This window comes from Cheilinus undulatus, linkage group 8 (genome assembly GCF_018320785.1).
Source record: "Cheilinus undulatus linkage group 8, ASM1832078v1, whole genome shotgun sequence".
NCBI classification, from domain to species: Eukaryota; Metazoa; Chordata; class Actinopteri; order Labriformes; family Labridae; genus Cheilinus; species Cheilinus undulatus.
This window is the reverse complement of record NC_054872.1, coordinates 45,836,959-45,863,504: the sequence shown is the minus strand read 5'-3', so window position 1 is coordinate 45,863,504 and position 26,546 is coordinate 45,836,959. Positions and strand designations below refer to the sequence as shown.

Sequence of the window (26,546 nt, the reverse complement as noted above, 5' to 3'; positions counted from 1 at the left end):
GCTCAGGCCATTTCTCAAACTGCCAGTGTGAGTCGCAGCGCTCCAGGCAGTGTCATGTTAAACAAAACAGTGCATTGATGCAATGCACAAAGAGTTGGTTATGTCAATGTGATATTTATCACCTCTGATCAAGAAGAAATTAGTGTGAAAATAAGGTCGTAGATCATTGTGGGTGAGATTAAGTGTCAGAGGGGAAGAAAATCAATGTATGTGTGCCCAGCGTTCAGTGTGGCCGGCACAAAGAGCATCAGAAGGTGCTGTGTCCTCAGGACAGCCTTGCTGCACTGAAGCTTATCGTGTTTGACATCCTTTAATGAGGTGACCGACTAGCACAGGGCTGATGAACATGGGTTTGTTTTACAGATTCAGGCTGTTTTTGTCACAGGTCTTCGTGGTATTTGTTGTTTTCTGAAAGCCGTTTGTGTTTTTCTAGTCTCTGCCACAAAGTTTGTTTACATCTCTGTCTTTCTGATTTGTTTGTGCAAATTAAAGACACCTCTGGAAACCTGAGTCAGTGTTTCTTTAGTGTTCCAGGTGTTACTGCAACAGCTGATCCTATTACACTCCGCTATTGTACAATGCATTGATACAGTGCAGTAGGGGCCTAAAAAGCTTCTCAGAATACACAGTTTGATGCCTATTTTTTCCTGAAAACACAAAATGCTCCTTCAGAAAAAATAATCGATGTGGTTCTTGGATTCACTAGAACATAAAGCCAGCCAACGTTTAAAGAAAATTGGCACTTTATGTTCGCTTTTATTGCACTTACTATAAAGTAAAGTCCTCCTAATCTGCCTTAAAAGTACCATCTAACTCAAATGGACTCCCAATGATTCTTAGGAGAAGCTGGCCTCTGTTAAAGAAGCTCGTCACAGTCCGTCTATCAGAGGAGTCATGTTTAGCATCGCTCTGCAGATTACAAATGACAATCCAATCCAGCCAATCAGAAGCTCCTAATTACCTAATGAACAGGGACATGAGGTGATTTGTTGCCATGGAGCGCTTGTTAAGTAAAGTGGTGGGAATCGACAGGATGGTCTGATGTGTCTTTTACTGTATCTCATCTTACAGTGTGCTCTGGTTTCATGCTTTTTCATCCAGTTGACCCATGTACCGTTTGCACTGTTGCAGTGACAGCCCAGAAATCTCTGTCTCTGTTAGGGCAGTGCTGTTCAGAAGGACTACTCTGGGGCTGTTGCATTGGGTTTAATTAGAATCAGTAGGTTACAAGAGTGTTTTTGAATGTGAATCAGAGAATTATTTACAGGTAGAAATCTAACAAAGATACACAGATAATTAGACACAGTTATTTAAGAATCATTTTGACCTCTGCCTTCACTGATAGGATAACTGAAGAAGGACAAGAAATCTGGGAACAAGAGCATGAATGTGTATCACAGTTTGAGTTTGAGAATTCTTTGGAAAGTGTCAAACAATGTGGCAAGGCACACTTTTGAGACATTTCACATTGTTTATTCCCTGTGACAAAAAATACATCTAAAAGTGCTTGCTTCTCGCTATAAATAAAGAGAAGCCAAGAGGCTGTTGGATAATACGATTTTATTTTGTATTTCAGTACACTTTGTCTTTGTAAGGGATGCACAATATTAAGATCTCTGTATTGGCAGATATTGGCTTTAAACAGTAAATATTGGAAAAACAGATATCTACAAAGTAATCCCAATTAGATAAAATATATAGTGTGAAATAAGTGATTGCATAAATATTCACCCCTATAAAGTGACTGACCAAATTCAATAGAGGTCCAGCCAATTGGTGCTAGTAGTCTCACAATTAATGAAATGGGGATCACCTGAGTGAGCCCCACTTGAAGTATAAAGACACCTATGTCTGGAAGGGTCAGTCACTGGTTAATCAGTATTCCTGGTTACCATTGCACCTGAAGACAAAAGAACACTCGAACAACACAGAGAAAAGGTTATAGAAAAGTACAAGTCAAGGAATGACAACAAACAAAAATCCAAAGCATTGAACATCCCCCAGAGTTCAGTTAAATCATCATGAAGAAATGGAAGGAATACAGCACATGTAAATCTGCCTAGATCAGGCTGTCCTCCCATCTAAGTGACTATGCAAGAAGAAGACTAGTGAGAGAGGCCAGCAAGACACCTATGACTACTCTGAAGGAGTTCCAAGCTTCAGCAGCTGAGATGGGAGAGACTGCATACAACAAAGACAAAGCCACTGTTAAAGAAAATTTAGATTGAATCTGGACTAGAGTTCACCAAAAGGCATGTGGGAGACTCCATGGTCAAGTGGAAGAAAGCTCTTTGGTCTGATGAGACCAAAATGGTGCTTTTTGGCAGCCACCAAACACTGAACATCACCACAAACACACCATCTCCAATGTGAAGTGCGGTGGTGGCAGCATCATGCTGTGGGGATGCTTCTCGGCAGCCAGCCCTGGAGGAGTTTTGAAGGTAGAGGGTAAAATAAATGCAGCAAAACATAGGAAAATCCTAGAGGACGGTCTTAATCAGTCTGTTAGAGAACTACGGCTTCAGAAGAGATTTATTTTCCATGAAGACAGTGGCCTGAAGAAATGGATTAAAGACAACAAGGAGAGTGTTCTGGAGTGGGCGAGTCAAAGCCCAGACATCAATCCAATAGAGATTTTGTAGCTGGACTTTAAAAGGGCTGTTCACGCCTGATCCTTATGGAGCCTAATAGAGCTTGAGCAGTTTTGCAAAGAAGAATGGAGCAAAATTGCAGAGTCCAGATGTACAAGCCTGATTGAGACCCATCTAAACAGACCCAGTGTTGTGATTGCAGTCAAAGGTGACTCTACCACTTTGTAGACATCTGTTTTCACTTTGACATTAAAGAGGATTTGCAATTTTCTTTTGTCAAAAAGCCGTCTTCTGTTGACCATGATTGATTTGTGAATAGCTCAGTAAAATCAATCACAGATAAAACATCCAAGCAGGAGAATACTTTTTATAGGTACTGTATATCTGTATCAATATCATTAACAGCTAAAATAAATATCGGCAAGTCATACTGATTCATTTTCACTTGAATTTTGGCACCTGGAGAGAATTCATGTTACATTTATGTATTTCCATTGACTTTGTATACAGTTGCTTACTTTCAAGCTTCCATTGTGTTCAGCCAAATCAAAACTTCTGAAACAGAAGCTCTTGAAAGTGCAACACACACCAAAACCAGCTTTAACAAAACAACAACACAGGGTGAAAGCATTCAAAACACTGCAGTGACTGTATCTGTCTTTATTTTCTCCATGAGTTATTAACCATTAGTTTTGAATATGTTTTTCAAAGTAGCCACCTTCATTTGTTTGTTTGCAAAATGCCCAGGCATGTGTTTATACGTTCTCTTTGTGACTACTGAGCCGACAAACTGATGATGAGGAGAATGAAGCTGGGTTTAGACGTAGGGATGTGTTGTTGTGGAGTCCTCTCAGCATGGCCCCTTTCCCCCTCCTGCCTCATCCCGCCTCCTTCTGCTCCCCTCCCTCTCTTATTGACCATGTTGCACATAATAAATCAGCTGTGAGTTGGGCTACCTTGCAAGTACCCTAATGAAAGCTCATTTATAAAGTGGCTAAATGGTTCTGACAAAAGTCCTAATGAGGAAATCAATAATTCAGTGATTGTTACTCTTCTTACACTAATACGTCCCTCTTGTAGCTCTTTGACTCCCGCTAAGAGAAGGCCATTTTTTATTGTGCTCAGTTCTGCATGTCAGCAATGTTGTAGGTTTTTTTCTGTCTTTAAAGTCTGAGATAAATTGTTTGTTGTTGTCTGTTGCTTCATGGAAAGATGGAAAGCCCTTTACAATCTGTGGGGCTTTGTTGCACAGCTACAACACAATGGCATTGCTTAATATGAAGATTTTGATTCCCAGCTGCTGTCTACTCTTTCTCCCTCCGTTTTAAGCTCTAAAGTCTCATAGCCCTCCTTCACACAACTCCTTCACATAGCTAATTTATTTGTCTCTGTCCTAAGTTTATATGCATTATGCCTTAAGAACTTGGTTCCCAACCTGGGGTTCGGGACCCCCTTGGGGGGGCACCAGAGATTTCAAGGGGTTCGTGATGGGCTGTCTGCTCTGAGGTTGTTAAAATTAGGTCCACTCAAACTACCTAAAATCATGATAAAACCCATATGAATGGTCCAAGGTCTTTTGCTAATAACACTTGTGGTTAAGGCTATTGTGTTTGGCTTTAATTGATGAAAACTATTTAAATTTGTGTATTTTTGACAGCAATATGTCACTTTTTTCAGTGTAGGTCCTGGGGTAGGGCGGAGCTCTTCTTAAATTTGTGAAGGGGGGCTCAATGTATAAAATGTTGGGAACCTTGGGAATATAGTGAGATACAATATAACATCATGTCATACAATATGATACCATTCCACACCGTATGATAAGATATGCAATGATAAGAAACAGTATAATACAATACAATACCAGAAATGTGATAGGATGACACCATGCACACTATCTATATTAAACAATTTTATAAAACAATTCTTTTTGGGGCTGTACAATAGTGCAGGGTGAGCACTGTTGCCTCAAAGAAAGAAGCCTGAAACTCTTACCCTGGTCAGGGCCTTTCTTTGTGCAGAGTTTCTGTGTTCTCTCTGTGCATGCATGGGTTCTCTCCAGGTACACCAGCTTCCTCTCACCACCAAAGACACTCTTGTCAGGCTAATTGACGACTCCAAATTGACCGTAGGTGTGAATGTCAGAATGCCTGGTTGTTTATCTATGTCAGCCCTGTGATTGACTGGTGACCAGTCTAGGGAGTACCCTGCCTCTTGCCCAATGACAGCTGGAATGGCTCCAGCCCCTCGTGACCACGACCAGGATACAAAGTGTAGAAAACTGATGGATCAAGTCGGCAACACTGTTTGATTTGATACAGTTACAGCACATACGATATGATACGATACAACATTATACCACAAAATGATGCTATGCTATTATAAATTATAATATAACATGCCTTATAATATGATATGATTCAAAACCATGCCTCATTATATGATACCATGCCATAAAACAATACAGTAATGTTCATATGACACCAAACTATGTGATATGGTAAATAATTGATGATAGGTTACCACAACTCATAATAAAATACAATACCATGCATCGTATGCTCGACAGTCCTGCCCTATAATAGGGAAGGCTTATATTGCCACTGTAACAACGCTAAATACTGCTAGTCCTGTGCTCATGTAATCTCTTCTGAAATATTTGGGTTTCCTTCAGTTTGTTCCAAAATGTCTCCAAAAATGTGCGTGTGTTTTCCCTTTTGATCAGGAGTCAGAAGTCTTGGGACAACTTTGGCACATTCTTTTGTCATGTTCAGATTTTCATGCAGAATTTGCTGAACTAACTCTTTATCAATGGAGACCATTTCAGCCAATAATGTCACATTGTAGTTTGTTTAAGCATTTATTATGTAACATAATATGTTTGGCGTCAGGCTCTAACTTAAATCACTCCTCACAGATTTTACATACAGAATTTGTGGAGTGATGAGACAACAGCTTAAACCAACAGTCGGAGCCAGCAGGTGGATGCTGGAGTGGAGATGGGTTGAAGGCGAGAGCACAGTGTTGATCCAGGCACAGCGATTGCAGCAGAGGAAGAAACCAGAAAAACTGTGATTTGACTAAGATGCATGTCAGTTGTGAATGATTGTGCTTGAGATTATTGACAGAAATAACTCGCAAGCTTTGTTTCATTTTTGCTATTATTCTTATACTGAGTTGTTCGAACAATTTGTTCAATTTGTTAAATGTTTTCAAAGGTTTTTGGAGTGCATGGGCACTCAGAACATTTATCGTCTTGGACATTCTCTCTGCCTTCACTAAATCTTTTGTGCCATTCAAACAAAAGTGCAAGTGATGTGCAATATTCCCCATACAACTCAGTTAATAAACCATAAGACTTCATGATTGTATTGTTAAAGCATTGCTCAACTTTGCTGCTCAACACTTCAGCATAAACATGTGCTCTCCAGTCAGTAGCTAGGAGTAAACTTAAGACGCCACTCATTGGAAACTTACAGCAGTTGTGTGTTAATACCCAGCCTTTAATATGTAACACTCAGTGTGACTGTGAACCACGTGGTTTTATTCTCATAAGCACAGCCTCATTATTTAATAGCCATACCTAGTACTTTAACACCAGAGGTGACCAATTGATTTTCATATTTTGATAGCTGAAACCTTTCTCTTTTAAAGGTGCTGCCAGTCCAGTTGTATCTGCTTTTTTTTACCTAAGTTTATGCCAGCTAATCAGAAATACAGATCTCATTTTGTACTCATTGATAAAGCTAAATTGATGCATTGTCTCTCCTAAATAGGAGGAAATTAAATATGTTTGCTCTAATTTTAGGGACTTATTTTGTTGTTTGCAGTTGGGTTGAAATGTAAGACAACTTGCATGATTAAAGACTAGACTGCCAAATCAAATTCACTGTAAAAAGTAAAATATATGATAGCTGTGGTGTTAAAAATACTCAGTATTCCAAAAAAATGAATGTTTCATGATAGTAGTCATATGAGAAAGTAGTAATCGCATGGCAGCAGACAGATGGTGACTCTCCCATGCGAGGTCATCGATCATCAGCTTTAGCCATGGGAGTTTGTGCTTTAGGAAGCCTGGAGAGCAACACCCTAGTCCTCTGTTAATTGCAGGGGCACTTAGATTACCCTCTCGCACCCCTCACTGGGCCTTAATGTTGGGCATGGGTACCCACTGTCCACCCTGTGTGCTCCCTCAGATTCACCTCAACCAGCGTTAGATTCATCATCCTGCTTCAATATGTGATTAATGAGCCACATTATACATTCTTTGAGAGATTAATGACTGAGTAGTTTTGGTCAGTGGTAAATATTAGAGTTATATTTCCTGTGGAGTTTAAAGGGTCCTTTAAAGCATGAATCAAACACCCTTATAAGTGCTTTTCTGTGTCTTTTTCTTTCTTAAGCTCAGTATATAGGGGACAGGAGACAAAGAAGAAGCAGAAGAGATGCTGCGACTGAACAAGCTGCAGATTTTGATGTGGAGAAAACACTCCTATGTTTCCTCTTTTCTTGGTCCCTTTGCAGTTCCTCTTGTCTTTTTTCTTTCAGAACAAAGAATAAGCTGTGGTACTTTGAGTTCGGCACTTCGGAGACCTTCTCAGCCACGTGTAAGAAGCTTCACGACTTTCTGGAGGTGGAGGTAAATCCATCCACATATTTTGAGCTTTTTGGGTTCTCTAGAAAGAAATAAGAGCAGAGGAAAGTCTTTTCTTTTATTAACTTTATAGGGGGATCCTGATCGGGCTGTTTAATCCACACGTGTAAGAACAGCTGATTTTAAAGCAGGGTTCTTTACATAACAATAACAGTGTCTCTGAAACGATTCTGGCCAAGCATTGCTGGATAAATAGCTCAAATTTGTGGTAGTTTCCACTTCACCCAGACAATGTGTTGACGTGTGAAGGCTATCTGTGCACCTCCCCACCCTTTTCTCACTGAACCTCAGTTCAACACACAGGTAATTAGCCCTACACGACCCTGCTGTGTGTGATATTGAGTGATAATGAAGATGGCGTCTATACAGTTCATCTTCTCAAAGCTATCGACACAGAGCAGAGGTCTTCATTAATTAGTGCTGGTTAAGTACCTACTGAGCTGGAGGGGGCAGGTGATAAGATACATACTGGTTTAAAAGGTTGTTTATTTTTAAACAGTATTATGCTTTCTAAACCAGCATGTATCTTGTACCTATCTATCTATCTATCTCTTTCAGCTCCGTAGGTTTTTAACCAGCACTAGTAGAGCAATGTGGTGGACACTTTTAAGCTTATTCTGATCAAATGACAGAAAGGGTGATTGTTAGAGGTTTGGTTTTAGAAGGAGAAAGAGGTTCAAGCAGAGCTCAAGAGGAAAAGATCACATTGTGTAAAGTCCATGGAATAAATACAAATTTGCACTCAGGTTCATATGAATAGAAGACTCAGGTTAAAGACAGAGAACAGAGGAACAGATTCAGAGAAATATTTTTATGTATGCATTCTTTTCCCCTGTTTTTCCTTCTTTCTTATAGTGTGATGGCATCACTCTGGATCTCAGCAGCATCTCCTTGGAAGGCATCGCCATCCTCAACATTCCCAGCATGCACGGCGGCTCCAACCTCTGGGGCGAGAGCAAGAAGAGGAGGGGTAACCGCAAGGGTGGGAAAAAGAGCCAAGACAAGAGGACGCCAGTGGTTGACCCAAAAGAGCTCATGTTTGCAGTCCAAGGTATCATCTCAACCATTAGCATAAATGCTTTTTAGCTGTTTTAAAAATGTTTATTGGTCTAAAAATCTTTAAGCAACACAGGACAATTAAATCTCACCAACATTAAAACACATCATCTTTAAGGTTTCAGAGATAAGACAGTGTTTCTAGTTTAGATTGTTAATCTTGGGGCTTGACTGGAGGTAAAAAATTTTCAGTACTACTTGGGTTTTGTCACCCTGTTAAAATTGTCTTTGTGACTTTGCCAACAGGACAGCTGTAGACTCTTGCAGATCTTTTTGTTGATGTGTTTTTAAAAAGTTTGGGGACTCACATGGTGGTAAAACGGTGAGTCACCTACAGCCCTTTCAAAGCCCTGTGTATACAGAGATTATTTTTGGTGTGTCCTAATAATGGACGATATTACTGAACATTAAACAGGTTTGACAGCGTAGGTGTCCTTGGTCTTATCAGATGGATCAAAGACTTTAGACCAAACTTTTCCCAAGTGCATGAATATTTCAAAGATGACAAGGTGAATCATAGCTAGCAGGTTTTGTTTGCAAAGAAGTGGTGCAATCATGTCACTGTTTGGGACTGTCACTGGTGTATTAATGGTCTGTGCAGGCTCCAGTGGACAGGTTCAGTTAATAGGAGCAGACGAAGGGGGGTGTTGGGTATACCCCGAATCCATTTACGTCAAAAGGAAGCCCGTCAATGAGAATATATGAATGAATTTAGCAGAATGAGTCACCTGTTCTGTTGGTAACAGGTGAAATGTTGTGAGCCATTTGAAGGACTTGTAAGCTAAAGCAAAAGTTTCACAAAGATTTGGTAGAAGATTTTACCGGCAAAAACATTGATAGTCCCACTATGTTTTGCTCAACTAGCTGTTAGAGTAGGGTGCCGCTTACCTTTCAACCCTGTGGTAAGGGCATCAGCAGATGAAAAACACATCTTTTTGGATCACATCTTCACTTAAATAGGTTGCAACAGTGCTTCTTCCAGCCTGTACCTACTGTCTGTGTTTGCATGTTTTCATTAGGCTTTGTTTGTTTACCACCTTTGGTGATTGCAGGGAGTGCAAAATGCAGCATATTAATTACCTGGTACTTTTTTAGAGAAACAAAACCTGGAACTCTTTGGAAAACGCTGACTTCACACCCCAAGATTGGGGCAAACCTCCAAATATATTCACAGATACACCTTGTGATCTGTTGAGCCCTCGTGTGGGGATTGGTGGGACAGGGGAATGTGAACGCTTCCTTAAGATTCTTTTGGCGGGGCTGGATTCTGCTCTGCCCATCTTCGCTAATCTTTTTAGGGTGATGATTTGCCGAGTGGCTCCTTATGTAACTCATATTCCTCAATTCAATTTAGGTTAATTTTGGCAGCTATTTTTAATTTTAGTTTCAGTTTTAGTCTTTAAATAAGATGCATTTTAGTTTTGTCACATTCTATTCATTTTTATCTTTTTTAGTTTTAGTCTAGTTTTAGTTGACGAAAACGCAAAACATTTTAGTCTAGTTTTAGTCCATAAAAAGTCCTCACATTTTAGTCTTTACTTTTAGTCCACTCTGCTAAACCTGGGGTCCCTGCTTTCTTCAGCTGAGAGGCAGAATAGATACAGATGCATTGTTTTTTGACAGATTTACCCACAGTGGAGAAATATCACGGATTTTGAATGTCTAACGAAAACTAAATTACATTTTAGTCTAGTTTTAGTCATCTTGATGAAAATGAAACTTAGTTTTTTCAGTTTTAGTCATCACAGATCTGTTGTTAGTCTTGGTATAGTTTTTCTCATGGAAAAGAAGGCTGTCGACAAACATTTTTAGTCATAGTTTAAGCCAACTAAATTAATACTAATCAAGTGCATCACCACCGTCTGGCAGTTTCTGCTTATTGTTTTTGTTTGTCACCTTTTCCTCTTTCTTATTTCTTGTCACTTCTACACATTAGATTTAAAAGTCACTGGAGCCTCCACAATCCCAAAAACTTGGGTGCTCGGGTGTCCCCATTGACTGATCCTTCCCATCGCTCATAATATCCACCATTTTCGCACTGTTAGTTTAAGCCGAGTGGAGCGGATGATAGATACACAAGGGCTGATGGGAACTGTAGTTCCCACTTCCCTTTGCTCTGCTTCACTAAAAAACCTACAATTTTTGCCCTAAACACCCATTATTTGAAACCATCACATGTCCGTGACAACACTGAGGCCCTTCAGTCACTGCGATACCGCTGTATTAATGCTACTGTAACATCTTTATTGCCCTGTTTTGATGAAACTGCTGCTACAACATAGCTACATCTGTGCTAATCTCTTAACCAGCTGCCATGGTTTACGCTCATAGCTAGTGCTTGTTTCTCTTTAAATCGGACTGGCGCTTTGCAAGATGTATACGCCCAATGACAGACATTGAACTTGCCAATCCATCTGCTTTGCAATGGCTACTAGTCATGTGCCCTGGATATGATCAGCTGATACCATCAAATTACTGCTTTTCACCAACCAGTTGCAGCTCATTTCTCACAACAGTCATTCAACAAAACTATCCTGTTAAACAATGAGACTTCCTTCTCATTGATTCTTGCTGCAACAGTGTTGCTCAAACTACACTGGAAAGCTTTTCCTCTTCTTTTCTAGCCTAAAGCCTTCAGTTATGTCCTTGGAAAGCCCTTGTATGTTGGTCAGCTCGCCAATTAAGCAACCAAAGTCACTCAAATCACCTGTTTTCCCTTTATTCTGATGTTGAGTTAAAACTTCAGTACATTCTTTTGACTGTGTCAACATGCCTGAATTCATTGGTTGCTGCTATGATGTGCTGATTAGATATTTGTGTTAATGAGCAGTTTAACAGGTCTATCTAATGTACTGTAACTCTCTTCCTGGCATGTACAGCTGAAAAGAAATCAGGCTAAATTTTGAGCAGATTCAACCTTAAGAAAACAGATATGCCTCTAACCACGTACTTCATCGTGTCAGGACGATTGTGACTTTTAAATGTGAGTATCTCTGTGGGATGAAGGTACAGGTTTATACAAGAGAGGGCAGACTGAGGGAGATCTTTGATCAATTTAAAGTCTAGTCTTGCTTCAATGAACAGTCCATTAATCCCTGAATAAAAATCAATCAGTTTTGAGTTTGTGGTCATAGAAAAAAGCCCAGTCTGAACCAGAGAAGGCACTTAGTTTGAGAGGGGAGGCCTCTACGTCTGAGTCTGCTCATGCCCATTTGTGTCTTTTTATTGATGTGTGTATTCGTGGGTGGCTGTGCACTTTGTTGGGTATATGTGTGCGTAAGTGAGGGGATGCCCTTGTGCAAGGTTGCCCTCAAGGTGAGCAGCCTAACTTGTCAGATCAAGAGAACAGCGTATTTAGAGGTAAACACAGGAGTGCATTAGCCCAGAGGGGGCACGACGTACGGATCAAACTGTTCACAGGGATTATTCTGGGAGTGTGTGTGTTTGTGGTTGTGTGTGTGTTTGTGGTGGGTGGGTGGGTGTGTAGAGGGTGGGGAGGGAGGCTGGGGATAAAAAAACTCTGACCTTTCGAGAGCTGTTAAATCGTCCCGCTGGTGACGCCAGGAGACAAGCCCCTCAGGTGGAAGGGAATGGCTGCGGAGTGAATTATTTAGAATGGGACTGAGGTTTTTGCTGGGGAGGGGAGGGGAGGGGGTGATGGCAGGGGGGTCCATGCGTGGGTGGAGGGGTTGATGCTTGGGACTGATGCTCCGTGACAAGCTCTATGAACCTTTCGGAGGAAGATTGGCCTCCTCCTCCTCCTCCTCTTTAGTTTAACCCCTAGTTGATTGGCTTCTTTTCCTGGTGCTGTCTTTCTTTTAATCCTTTTCCTTTTTATGTCCTTCTTTCACCCTGTTGATCTTAATGTGTTGGAGTCCAAATGCTAGTCTCAACAAGTAGATGTCTGACAGTGACAATTAAACAAAAGTGAAGTAAACACACCCCCACTGAACCACAGTCTATGGCCTACTTAATGGACTGCCTGCATCACATACGAACCAAAACTCACATATAACCTACTGATCTGTTAGCTCAGGGCACCAGTGGCCAGATCTAGTGGTCAGATTGCACCCCATGTACAGAAGCTATAGTCCTCCAACCATGCAGCCTAGTTTCATGCCCAGCCTGTGGCTCCTGTCCCACATGTCATTCCCCTCTTTCTCTTTTGACTTGTGAGGCTATCCACTGTCTTATCCAAAAACAGTGAAAGCCCCTAAAAATTCTCCTCGGGTCTTTACATCCATCCATCCATCCATTTTCTTCCGCTATCCAGGTCTGGGTCGGGGTGGCAGCAGGCTGAGCAAGTCAGCCCAGACATCCTTCTCCCCAGCAACATTTCCCTGGTTGATTCTGAGGTATGCCCAGGCCATCATAGATAAATAATTCCTCCAGCAAGTCCTGGGTTTACCCCGGGGTCTCCCAGTTGGACACAGCTAGAAGACCTCTTCAAAGCGGCAACCAGGAGGCATTCTAATCAGATGCCCAAACCACTTCAACCGGCCCCTCTTGAGACAAAAGAGCAGCAGCTCTACTTCATGCTCCCTCCAGACACACAAGCTCCTCACCCTAGCTCTAAGGCTGCACCCAGGAACCCTTCTTAGGAATCTCATTTTGGCCCCTTTCAACTGATCTCATTCTTTCAGTGTTTACCGTAAGGTCATGACCATAGGGTGAGGGTTGTATGAAGATCGCCCAGTAAATTGAGAACTTTGCCTTCCGACTGTGCTCCATCTTCACCACAACAGTCTGGTACAGACATCACTGCATCACTGCAGATGCTGCACTAATCCAACTGTCAATATTACGCTCCCATTTACACTCCTGTTTGCACTGCCGGAGTATGCGGTGCATTCAGAAAGTATTCAGACCTTCCTACCTTCATTTTTTTTTTTTTTTTTTTTTCAATTTTGTTATGTTGCAGCCTGATGCTACAGTAAAAAAAAAAAACACACACATTTTTATTCACATTATTCTACACTCATTACCCCATCAATTTCCAACAGTTTAACCAAATATCATATATTCAGACACTTTGCAAAACACCTGAAATTTAACTCGGGTTCCTTCGATTTCTCTGGATCTTTGCAGAGATGTTTCTACACCTTGACTGGAGTCCACCTGTGCAAAATTAAATTTGAATGGACATGATATGGAAAGGCACACACACCTCTCTCTAGAATGCCTCACAGTTGACAGTGCATATCAAAGCAAAGACCAAGCCATGAGGTCAAAGGAACTGCCTGCAGAGCCCAGAGACTTGATTGTTGACAGACACAGATCTGGGGAAGGCTACAAAAGCACAGTGGCATCCATAATTCCTAAATGGAGGAAGCTGGCAAAACCATGACTCTTCCAAGAGCTGGAACTCCAGCCAAACTGAGCAAACAAAGGAGAAGGGCCTTAGTATAAGATGTGACCAAGAACCTTTTGGCCACTCTGACTAAGCTCTGGAGATCCTGTGAGAAGAAGTGACAAAGTTCCAGATTTATACATGTACACAACTGCAGCCATCCACCGATCTGGGCTTTATGGCAGAGTGGCTTGACGGAAACCTCTCCTCAATGCAAGAAAACTCCATGAATTCATATGGATTTTTTGCAAACAAATCATGTCCAGTTAACTTATTCTACCACATGTGCACTCCAGACAAGGTGCACAAAACATCTCTGCAAAAATCAAGGGCAATGGGAGGAAGCTGATCTAAATTTCAAGTGTTTATGCAAAGGCTCTGAATACTAATTTCAATGCAATATTTAATTTTTTTATCTTTAATCATTTTTCAAAAATTTCTAAAATTCTGTTTTCATTCTGTCATTATAGGGTGCTGACTGTAGATTAATGAGAATAAAAAGGGACGTTTTCTTCAACTGTAGCATCAGGCTGCAACATAACATTTGAAATAGTGAAGGAGGTCTGAATACTATCTGCACTATAAGAAAAGATAAAGTAAAATAAATGGGGTAAAATCATTCAATGTCTAACTTGGTTTTATATTTTGTGTCCATGTCCATTTTGTTAACAGGTTTAAGTTTCACATTTAGGGAGGTATAATGTCTGTTTTGTTTATACGGACAACATTTGAGCTGTTAATTATCTTCATCTATTGAGAGAGGCTCTTGATATTAGAAGTAAGTAAAGTTTCTCTTTGTATCTGACAACATGCTGCTAATTTTGTGCGTTATTAATTCCAGCCTCGATGTGTATGAACAGCTGGGTCCCCATCCAGTTTCTCACTGGAAAATAAACACGATAGTGTTTTCTATATCTGGCGGAGTCCAGTTTTGATTATTGTTCCATTTGCACCTTCAATATAAAAAGTAATGGCTGGTAATTTAAAATAAAGTGGAAATTCAGTGATAATTTGATCAAGATTGTATCTAACGTTGTAAAACAAAGGTCTTCACTGAAATCATCAGTCTGTTGTTTATGACAATGGGGTGTTTTTCCATCTTTGATGTGTTGTTTCACGTTTTGATTAAAAATCAAAGACACTATATAAGCAGTGGGAGGCAGTGGGAGTAGTTTGTAAGTCTAAAAGGTGATGCAAATCTGACTGTAAGTGCAAATCTTTCAGACAGACTCTGGTCTAAGGACTCTTGGGTATACTAAATGTTTGCAGCCCCAGGCAACAAGGAATCCCTGTGATGGTGACGCCGTCCATCACAGGTGTCAGCGATAGCCAGTGTGAGCTGATAGCATTAACATGAGAAGTCAGAGCGGAGGAGGGGCAGGTTTAAAGCCCGGAGTCAGGAGGTCAACCTGCTGAGCATGTATGCACACTCAACCACTCCAATCCTGGAAAGCTCCACATTCACAGCCAAGCACCCAGATAGAGTCAGACGCATGTCCATCACCATGGTGACAGCTGGACACCACAGCTCGGCAGCGACAACAACACCTCAGGACAGCGGCAACATTACCTACGACACTCCTTCAGGAAACGGCGCCGGCTCAGATAAACATGACAGCGATGGAGCAGCAGCAGCGGTGACAGCGAGCTGACTCTCTCTCACGCACCCAGCGACTAAAAATGGGTCTTAGTTTCAATTAGAGCCTGCGAGCTCCCAGCCGAGAGGCAGCAGCTTCTTAATTTGTGGAGGGACGAGTCGATGGAGAGTCGGAGGCATAGCGGGCCGCTGAAACAGATGGGCCCTGCGTGACTCTGGGCTTCCAGCAGGGCCAAAATCAATGCTCATAACTGCAAAACAGAAGAGAAATTAATAATTATATTATCACAAGATTGCTTTGCATTGCCGGTGCAATCTAATTAATAGCTGTTATGTTTGTAGCCTGTTGTTCTTGGTGCCTTTTTCTTTTTTTAACTGTGACTGTTGAATGTTTAAAAGAAGAAGCAAAGTCTTAAGTAAGGAAGACAATATGTCTCTCTTATGTTGTTCTTTCCTTCCTCACTTTCTTGGTGCATGTCCTTCATCTTAGTTTACCTCTCTCCCGCTGTGGTGAGAGTGTCTTACTTTTACTTTCGCAGGATTTAAGGAGAATTATGAGCAGAAATGGGGTGCAAAACTTCTCTGTGTTACTGTTAATATCTTCTTATGGACAGTTTTCAGTCTCGATGATGAAAATTTAACAGCTTTCACCTTTTCGTTGCAGCTTTTCAAAGACCAGCATAGGAATGGACTTACAGTACCTATTGGTGTACTTTGCTTGCTTTTTAACGCTTTCATTTGTATTTTAATTGTGCAAAATGACAAAGACAACTAAAGGAACATGAAGAAAGGCCTTATAAGCCTCACATTTTCAGGCTTTTATCCTGTATTTAGCCACAAATTGATCTTTTTTTCACTTTTTCAGTATAAGCATTAGCAGCTAGGATGGTAATGAAATAGAGAGAACTATTACTAATGAATACAGCAGTGAAGTAGTACTGCTCAGTTAAGCTGTTCTAGTAATGATTATAGGAGTAAGATTGATTCTAACAGATGAAGCAATGATCACTGTGATGCTAGCATTAGCAAAATTAATGGCAGTGAAAGTGAAGATGTATAAATATGTAAAGGTGGTAATAGCAATGCAAGTAAGGCATAAGGTGTGTTGTTGTGTGTTTCAGATCTGTCTGACCAGCTCCTGGAGGTGGTGGGTCTGGAGGGAGCGATGGAGATGGGTCAGATCTACACCGGCCTGAAGAGCGCTGGAAGACGTCTGGCCCAGTGCTCCTCAGTGACCATCAGGTCTGAGTTCAGATGGACCTTAGCTCATGAATTTGTCCTTTATGTAATGTTCAAAGTCTTTTTGTGTGGAGTAGATTTAATCTAACCAACAAATAATAATATTTTTGCTAAAAGGCTTAAAAAACAAGACAACAATAGTTAATCTGCAGTAATCTTCTGTTTAAGATTTTTTGATTTGAATGTACCAAATATGTCGTCCTGTCTATTTCCAAAAAAGTTAAATACAATGTGTTTATGTCACTGACAGAACCAGTAAATCCCTGCCAATGCAGATTGATGGAGAACCATGGATGCAGACACCATGTACTGTAAGTCATTTAATACATTCTCTGTGCATTTTTAGTGTGTATGAAAAACAAAATACCTCATACAGGAAATGCAACTTATTCAAGTATTTGCATGTAATAAATCCTCATTTTACTACATCCTGACATCTGTAAGTGTCATGGATATGAGCTGATCCAAACATGCAAAAGAACAACAAAAAAAGTCACATGCACGGTGTTGCCTGCTTCTACTATTGGTAAAATGTATCTAACTGGCTTTAGTCACAGTTATAAAACGTCTTCAAGAACCTCAGCCAAGTCCAGTTGCACCCTTTGGATCAAGCCCTGGATAACTTTGCCCTGAATGAATAAAAACCTTCACTGTAAGGAGGACTGGATGCTAATGCTTATGCTAGCCACACTGCAAATCCATTTAACATTGCTTACAGACACTATAATGTTGTGTGGAGCTGTGTATTTCTGAAACATCTGACCAAAGTCAACCAGCAATGCACTGGTGGTTAACTCTGTTTGGTTCAGATCCCGTTCCCACCTGTGCCAATTTGATCTCTAGTGCACTTGGAAGCAAACTGAGATCTCTGTTTTAATTTAAGGGCCAGAGTCAAGGTTTTTTTTTTTTTTTTTTGGTCTGTACCAGTTTGAGTGCAGTACCCCACACCAAACTATCCAACAAAGCACACCAGAGTTCATCTAAAACAGAGCAAAAAGCTTAGGTGTGAACACACCCTACTGTTCAACAAGATTTTAAAGGATTGTTCTTTAAATAAATGACAGATTCAAATCTCCTGCAGTATCCATCCCTGTATTCCTACCACAGTTTTGTGTTGTTTAGCAGTCTTATAATTTGTTTGCCGTCTACTTCTCATACATGCAACTCGTCAAGTGTTTGCCCTCTGTCCATGAAGCTCATTTCTCCAAATGAAGCTCCTCAGTTTGCGTTGATTACGGTTGTGTTTAGCTTTAATTACAAACACCACTGCAGATGAAGTGCTGCTGAGATTTACATATGGATCGCTCAAGAAAAGCTAAAAAAACATCCAGTGCATGACAAAACGAGTGGCCTGCAAGTGCTCTTGTGTCTGCTGGCACAGCTCCGCTGAGCAAAGTTAGGCTCTGGTAATCCATCATTTCAAAGACGAGAGATTCAAACTGAACGTCAGAGCTGAATTTTCAATCAGTCGACCTGTTAAATGCTTATAAAAACATCACAGTTGTTGGGATGTTAACCCACTAAATATTAACAACAACAACAACAATGCAAATGAGTCTCAGTTCCTCTGCATGCATAACATATTTAACACCATCAATCCATTTGCATTTTGAAGTGACAGATTACATGTATCACTGTTGCTTTGATAACTAGGTCTGAAAGAACTGCTGCAAATTGGAATTTTATTATATTTACAGACAGTGCTTTTGTTTAATGTTTGTTATTTTTTGTCCTAAATATGTTGTTTTCTTTTAGTTTAACAAAAAGGGGCCATTTTCTGGTTGTTTTTAATTTTTAAAACCCCTAATGTTCTGTAACTGGGGCTCTTGATGTGCATAAATGCTTAATGCTGCATCTTTATAACTGAGCGCAATCATCCTTCCAATGTATTCCCTTAGATCCCCGTTCCTAAAAGGTTATAATATTTTTCATGAATCAAAAACATTAGGATCAATCCAGTTTAATGATTGTAGAAAACCTTCAAAAGCTACCGAGTCAGAGTGCAAGTAGAAGAAATGGCAGCTTCCTTTGAAGGGAGCGCTGTCCCTTTAATGCAGATGGTAGCATTTCCTCTCCCCATTACTGTGCTTTGACTCCTTAATGCAACATTATAATGAACTATGTGTTTAATATGACAACCCTTGATGGTTGATATTTGTTGTTTCATTGATCTACAATCTCAACCTTCTGCAGAAACTGCCTGGAAACAACATTTAGTCTATATTGTGCCCACTTGGACCATATTGTGCTGTAATGCACCATAATGTATGTAACCATTTGTTATCAGACGCTTACACCCAGAGTTTCTACATTTAAGACCCTAAACAACTATCAGAAACTAACAGACCCACTTTGACAAGAACCCATATGGACCCAGGAGATTTTTTTTTTTAATTGATGGTGTATTATAGAATTACATTCTGTGGGGAGAAAATGGCAGACAAAATGAAACCTCATTTATTAGGAGAAAGTTCTGGTGATTCCAATATGGGACCTAATGAGGAGAAATCATCATTGCTGCCAGCCTCAAATGGACACTCAAAGAATTGCAATTTTATGTACTCTATACACTTCAAAGCAACACAGACCAGGCTGAAAGTGGCACTTTTTTAAAGTATTTCCTCTTGATTAGGCCATTATCCTTCATTTAAAGAAAACAGTGGTACAATGTCCCGTAACACACTTTTGTTGCGTGTTAGTTTGATTAAAAAGATCCTTGATTTAAAGACAAAAGATGACAGCATTGGTGGGCAGAGCAGCTGACAGGCTGTGGGTCTGTACTTACAACCATCTCCACAGGCGTGAGCTCACCTATCGACTGAATGTTTTGGGGTGGCTCCATCACGCAGGAAGCCAGCTTACATTTGTTTTTGGGGACACCTCAAAAGCCCATGTGACTTACAGTCTGGTTTTGACAGTATAAGATTAGGGATGCACATGGTTAAACACTTATATTAGTTCATCAAATTAGCCAGTACGAGATTTATGATTAGGTTAAACTAATTACCTATCATTTCTTATAAACATGGGCTTGAAATCCCGTCTCCCGCCACTAGAGACCGATGTTGCTTCAGTTAACGGCTGCTGCCTTCCTGTCTGCGCTTTCCCACGGCATTTCACCAGACGTAAATGTGAGAAGCTTAGCGGTAGCTTGGCGGTTAGCGTGTAATAGGAACAGTGCGGTATGACAGTTTTTTTAAGCAGAAAATGGCAGTGATACATTGGCTGTCGAAGGCTGAAGTAAAAAGAGGCCACGTATCAAAGCACGATATTAATCTGCAAAGAGCAACGAAGGCTGGCGGAGCTAGCTGCTAATGTTAGCCATGCTGTTGAGAGTATATCAGGCTACATCACACCTGCTGGCACAATAACCCTGTGATCAATTTGACTATTTTCTAATGATTTTCTCCTCTTTGGACTAGTCGGTTAAATGAGCGTTTGGCTGAATGGGGAAATACACGCTTAGGAACATCCTAAAAAGAAGTGAAAGAGTTACTGAATGTATAATCATTTTTTTCAAATTACTCGGTAAAATACCACCTACTTCACTTTTATTATTAGTTAATTGTATACATTATTATTTTTGTATGTATTGTCATGACTATGTAAGTTGAATGTACTTTAGTTCTTTTTTTATTTTTATTTTCATTTTTTTGTCATTGAATTAAATTTATTTAATTCTTAAAATTATTATTATTGTCCATTTCCTTTAACCTCTAATATATTGTTTTGTTTTGTGTTGGAAACATGCAAAAACTGTATATGCCAGCAGTGGATTCTATTTGTGTATTTTGCAATTGCTAATAAAACAATGTTAAAAAATAAATAAATACCACCTACTTTCCAAAGAATTGCCACAATATTATGAGCATTATGGTTAGGGTAAAATGCCCCCAAATTGTTGAAGAATATTACTTAGAATTACTTAGAATTAATACATTATTACTAGGTGAATACTTACTTAATATTATCAAGTTATTACTTGGTATAATAACAACTTATCACTGGGTAATTACCATCTTATTCTTGAGAAATAATTCAATAATAACCACTTCTTACAATAAAATTACTAGGTTATTAGTGCCCACTAAAATAAAGTGTTACCAACACATGTTGCAGTATTATTAGTTATTGTATAGCTGCAGTAACATAATGTGTTTGCGTAAAATCCCATGGCATGGTTTGAAAACCCCTGTTCTAATCCATACATATGATATGTATTGCTCTGAGATGCAGTGTAGTTTTTGAGATTTATTATCCCGTTGTATGTGTTCTATAATTTAAAATCAGGAGATCTCATTTCTGTGATGCTTTTTACTTTGCACCATTTTGTTTTGCTCTTTTTTGTTTGATCTTCAATGCACTATGGACTATTCCAGCAATCACAGGTAGTTTAAAACAACACAAAATGGAACAATCTGGGTCAATCTTGGGTCAACGTTGCATCAGTTTTTGGGGGTATGCACGGAGGACACATCAAATGGATGCAAAAGGAATGTGACAGCCATGATGCATATGCACACACAAGTTCAAAGCACTTTATCTCTTGCCCATCTTTACAATCTCATCCCCTCTTCTGTTGGAATAAGACAGTCCCATCTGTAGTATTTAGGTACTAACTTGTACCTCCGTGCCTCTTTCTGAATAACAGATTGAGATCGTCCACAAGAACCAGGCGCCCATGTTGATTGGGCCTCCACAAGGCCGGAGTTTCTTCTCCTCCATCATCAGAAGAACACGCACTGAGAGCAAGGACTGAGAATTCAAGACCCTTGAGTCGTCACAAACACCTGCAGATCAGCAGTCACAAGTCTATCATCACTCGGCCCGTTAGTGAAGGGGGTCTTTGATGCCTGTTTGGTAGCCCAGCGTACAGTAGCAAGATGTAGGTGCAGTAAGTATCTCCTGCAGCAAAGAGATGTCACTGAGAAGGATTGAATTAATCCAGACTGCAGTGTTTTTAACACTGATGCTTCAGTGTGTAGTGTGGTTTAGCTCCAAAAATACTGAAGCTATTTCAGGTGGTCCGGTCTGTTTTTATTTCTGATGTTGTGATCTGTGCCATGGTGGAAAAAAAACCCACAGAAGAATGTGTTTTGTGAACAGATGTATTTATTTATTTATTCATATTTTGCTGCTATTGATGTTTTCTAACGGTTTTTTGCATTTGCATACCCCTGATGCATGATGGACAGTGAATGAGGACGCTGCTGTTGAAGCTGACATATCTGGAGTTTTGCTGGTGATCTTTTCCGAGTGTTTAGAAAGAAGTTTCTTTGCTCAGCATCTGGTCAGCGCTTCACTCATGAATGGCTTCAAGTTGTGGAAAGAATCACTTTGGCTTTCTTTAAACGGTTCCTGCGAGTCATCCTGCAATGTCATGTTTTGATCTGATGTGCTGCTGCTCCGTCAGTGAAAAAGATTAGGAATGATTATTGATCCTCATAAAAAATGCATGACACTCTTTGTTTGACGTCGCACAAGAGATTTTTCCAGACAGTTTCACCATTTGTGTGCACACTTTGTGTTGCATGAGTGACCAGGATCTGTTTTGACACTTGTGGAAATTGATCGTTTTTTAAATCTAAATCTTGAGTGCTGCTCGGTTTAACCATATCACACTTTATCTATGAGATGGCTGCATTTTTATTGGATCCTGTGTGTATTTAAAGGTACTCAGGTACTTTTTAGAGCAAAAAAAAAAAAACAAAACAAAAAAAACAAAAAAGGAAAAGAGTTTAATGTTCATTCATGTCTCTACCGTGACTGTAAAGTTTTACATCTGGTAATTGATTTGCTCTAATGTCTGTTGTTGAGTGTTTACAGTCCGCTGCACATACCAGCGTACATTAAACTATTAAAGACTAAATACAAAATGACTATTGACATATTGGACAGGCTTGATTTAAAGAATCAATCCTGAATAATCAACTCCTTCCTACAATTACAGCAAGAATTTTACTGCCAATCTCACATGCTCATGATGTCTATAATACCTTATAATATTTTTGTTCACTTTAATTCAAAGAGTCTACTTTAAAAAAATAAATATTTATATCAAGTTATTTATAAAATGCTGTAGCAAAGTAACAAAGTCATTTACATGTAAAAAAGAGAGATTTTCTATATGGTATAATCAGTATGTTTACATGCAGTTAGAAAAAATTGAATTATTGTGATTTGAACTGGATTTTAAAACACAAATAAGCATGTGGTTGATCTAAAATCCTACTTAATCAAATTTCTCCGAGTTAGGCTAATACACCTACATAGATGATGCGGTTGGAGATCATTTCACCCTTTTGCTGCACTTAAAATTCTGTACATGCCTGACAGTATAGCTGGCAGACCACCCAGCTCTACCCACCTCTGTTGCTCACTTACTAGTTTTAATTTTGGAGTCTCTCCCAAAAACTGTGCTTTTGTATTTACTGGGGCTGTTAAACAATTAAACTTAAAATTGCAATTAATCTCCCCTCTTTGTTGCATTTTAAAATTCCACTATTTTCATTTAAAGACCCTGTAAAGTGAGATCCAAAATTTTTGTTTTAACACTCTAGATAAGTTGGAATAAGGTTGCTGTAAACATGTGAAAACACTGAAATCTACATGTGACTGAATTTTGGAATGAAACCGTTAGAAAGTTATTCATCTCTTTCCTGGCTTGGTTTAATGTGGGCGGGGTTAATATGTGGATTAGTAGGGAATGACCCCGCCCCTCTAACACTACAATATAAAATCACAGAGCAGTTTATCTCAGTATAGTTTGTTGTTAGCTGACGTCACTGCCTTTATTGAAAGTTAACAGTTAAATGCTGTTTTTTTGTTCATTGTTAGGTAAATTTGTAAAATATAGTGGCCACAGTGGTCTATGGATCATTTAAAGCATCATAACAGAGATTTGAGCCAGAAAAAATATGTTGTGTCTTCTCTGGGACATAGCCAGGCAGCTATACTCTGCTCATAATGTCAAAATTCAGTTTGTAAAATTAGTTTAAATTTGAGAGGATTTTGTTTCTCCTGAGTGGGCGTGGCTTCAGCTCATTCAACAGACATGCCCACACCATCCTGGAGCAGATTTACTGCCTCATTTTTCTTACTTTCTTACTTTATAAATTTGGAGATGTTTTAGTTGACTGAAATTTGAACTAGGGGTTCATAACATGGTGACCTGTCATACAAAAAAACCTAAATACAGATTTATTTTCACTTTACAGGGTCTTTAAAGCCGTATTGTTTCATTATGGAGTTTTGTCCTGACTTAAACTAAGGGTAGCTGACTATCTGTGGCTAAAGATCTGTTTTTATTTTAAAAGAAAAGAATGAATTTTGGATAGATTAAAGAGTTTAGCATGCATCTAACCATGGAAAAGTACTTTGTCATGGATTAAAATGGAAATAAGGGAACGTTAAAAAGGTAAATGTTTGGTAAAACAAGGTGGAGATGACTTTAAACTTGTCCACCGAACTTTCTGTGAGTTTCTAAAGTGAAATGAGACATCAAGGAGTATTGGTGGACTTATTTTACATAATAATAATAATAATAATAATAATAATAATAATACGTTTATTTTTATAGTACTTTTCAAAAGTTCAGTTACAAAGTGCTTCACAAGAAATCAAACAAAGTCTGCCTTCAGTTATCGCCATAAGCTAGGGGTCCCAAAGTGGGATCCCCAAGAGGTTGGGAGACACTGAGAGGGGGTCTCAAGATGCCTTCCAAAAAACAAATAATAAATTTAAATGATTTCAAATAGTATATTTCAACCATTATTTTATTTATATATGCATAAAATAAGTTCAGTTAAAAAATAAAACAGTCATGAGGCGAGATTCATGCTAAAATCAAAGTAATTTGTAGAAAATTCTTACAATCCAAGTCTATATTTGAATGTGCATGGCTGTTTGCAACTAAGCTTAAAACATCTTCAGATACAGTGGGGATCCCCAAATTTAGGTACCATTATTTCCAGGGTCACAGGCTGAGTGTGGGAACCCCTGAGCTACAGAGGTGGCATGCATCATCACTACTATGAAATGCCAATGTTGCATTTTAAAACATGACCATGCATACTTGTGACTTTCAGCTAAAAGAGGTGTTGGAGATGGAAAGAGTACTCATGAATGACTCTCTGTGTAGTTTGATGAACAGTAGCTCAACTTAACTGCATGTAAACATACTGACTGACAGTATTTTCAGTACATTTCAGCATTTAAAGAGGATTTATCTCTCAGTCTCAGCAAAAGCAAACACATATGACACAGACGTGATAAACATGTTCTTTCTAACAGAAGTGTTCTCCTGCCTATTTTCAAAGAATAAAAAATTGGGCTGTTTTTCAGTCTTGAAAAGTGCCACACCCCAGTGCAGACTGAGGTCTAGTCTCCATCTCTTTGCTTTGTACTCTGCAGCATTTGTACAGTGAGGTTGTATTTTTGTATACAGTATTATTATTATTATAATTTTGCTTATTGCTCTTATTCACTGTAGAATTCACACCATGTCGTTCTGCCTAAAACAAACTATGCCTGCCGCAAATGTTGACTGGGAAAAGTGATAATAAAAGCTTTTGTTGTTTGAGAATATGGTCTGGTATTCTTTGTGCATTGACCGTTGACTCCAAACACCACTGCTACACTGACTTCATACAGTAACTTGTATTTCTGTCTGGATTAACTACTGCAAGTTGAAGCTTCATCACCACACAAAGTTTGTAATACAAGTTTACTGCAGTGCTGCTGTTAGCTAATACTGACACAAAAGTGATAGTAATGTATCACTTTTTTCATGTGGGCCCTGCTTTACTACAAGTATGGGGGCTTCCAAGGACAAAGGGGCTGGGAACCACTGTGATAACATGCATATAAATTAACCCAGTTAGCCTTACTAAAACCTATTATGTGTGTGACCTATTAGTCAGCGCCTGGGTACATGTGGCCCAAATCAGGTCAGATGCTGATGCAAGAAAAGTTGCTGCAACATTCTTGTCAGATCGGGGTCGTGGGGTGTCCTGGATGTACCGTTGATTACGTCACACTACAGGAGCGTTCGTCATTCCTGACATTTATATTCAGGCAGTGATGACCCAGTTGGGCCAAAATCTGGATAAATCCAATAATCAGATCTGGCATTTAGGGGAACTGCAAAGGGTTTCCTTTTTGGTAAGTGGTCAATAAATTGCTCAATTGTTCTGTTGTTTACGTTTTTTTTTGTTTGTTTGTTTGTTTTTTTTAAGTTTTAAACTAGAATTAAAATGTAAAGCATGAAACCCAAAAGTATCCCAGTGTTGACTGTAATGTTGTAATGATGTTAAGTGCCTATTGCACAGATATAGGACAGCTTAAGTAGCTGCGATAAAAATTAAAGTAGAAAAACTCATGGAGGCTAATCTGTTTCTGACAGTCTGGACCAGTGGAACAGCTCTGCACATGTCTAAAAGCTTTTATTCTTATTTGATATTTTATGCATACCCACATCAGAATCACATCACTGTAGTCACATCCATGAACCCAGTGCATTTGGCATCTGAGGGATTTTAATTGAAGGAATATTGCACATGTAAAAACGGCTGATGTGTGTTTGACTGGAGGACTTTCTTTGACTGCAGTACAGACTCTTATCTTCAGAAAGTCAACTTTTCAGGAATGGTGGTTAAAAAAAAGAAGTCTTTCCATCCCCACAGATTGGCACTTTGTTTGTTACAGCATGTCTCGGTGTCAGATGGGTGCACACCTGCACTTGAACTGTGTTTCTTGGTCCTTGGGGGGGTTCAGCAGGAGTGACACGGTGCTTCACTTCACATCCACTTCACCTGCCTGGTAAAGGAACCCTGCCTGGATCCAAGATGGCACCAGTGACCACTGCTGGCTTCCGATATGTCCATCTTTCAGTCAAGTGTTTAATGCAATGGTAAAGATCCCTTTCAGGGGTTTATCCCAGATCTGTCCTGTATCACCAGAGAGGAAATCTATTCTGATTGGTGGACCGAAAAAACGCATGCCCACAGTTTAACCATTTACTTTCCTTCTTTACATGTCCTTGCCCCTCCTGTGAGTTTAAAA

The 26,546-nt window shown here is 39.6% G+C and overlaps 1 protein-coding gene across 1 annotated transcript in view; it reads left to right on the top strand.

Annotated features, from left to right (window-relative positions):
* The window catches only part of dgkb (diacylglycerol kinase, beta), a 119,774-nt gene extending 96,846 nt beyond the window's left edge, over positions 1 to 22,928 (top strand). The window contains exons 22-26 of the mRNA XM_041793564.1: positions 7,137 to 7,227; positions 8,098 to 8,293; positions 16,367 to 16,487; positions 16,735 to 16,795; positions 21,136 to 22,928. Of these exons, the coding sequence (XP_041649498.1) occupies positions 7,137 to 7,227; positions 8,098 to 8,293; positions 16,367 to 16,487; positions 16,735 to 16,795; positions 21,136 to 21,243 (577 nt within the window). The 3' untranslated portion in view covers positions 21,244 to 22,928. The remainder of the gene's footprint in view (positions 1 to 7,136; positions 7,228 to 8,097; positions 8,294 to 16,366; positions 16,488 to 16,734; positions 16,796 to 21,135) is intronic.
* The last annotated feature ends 3,618 nt before the right edge of the window (positions 22,929 to 26,546 follow it).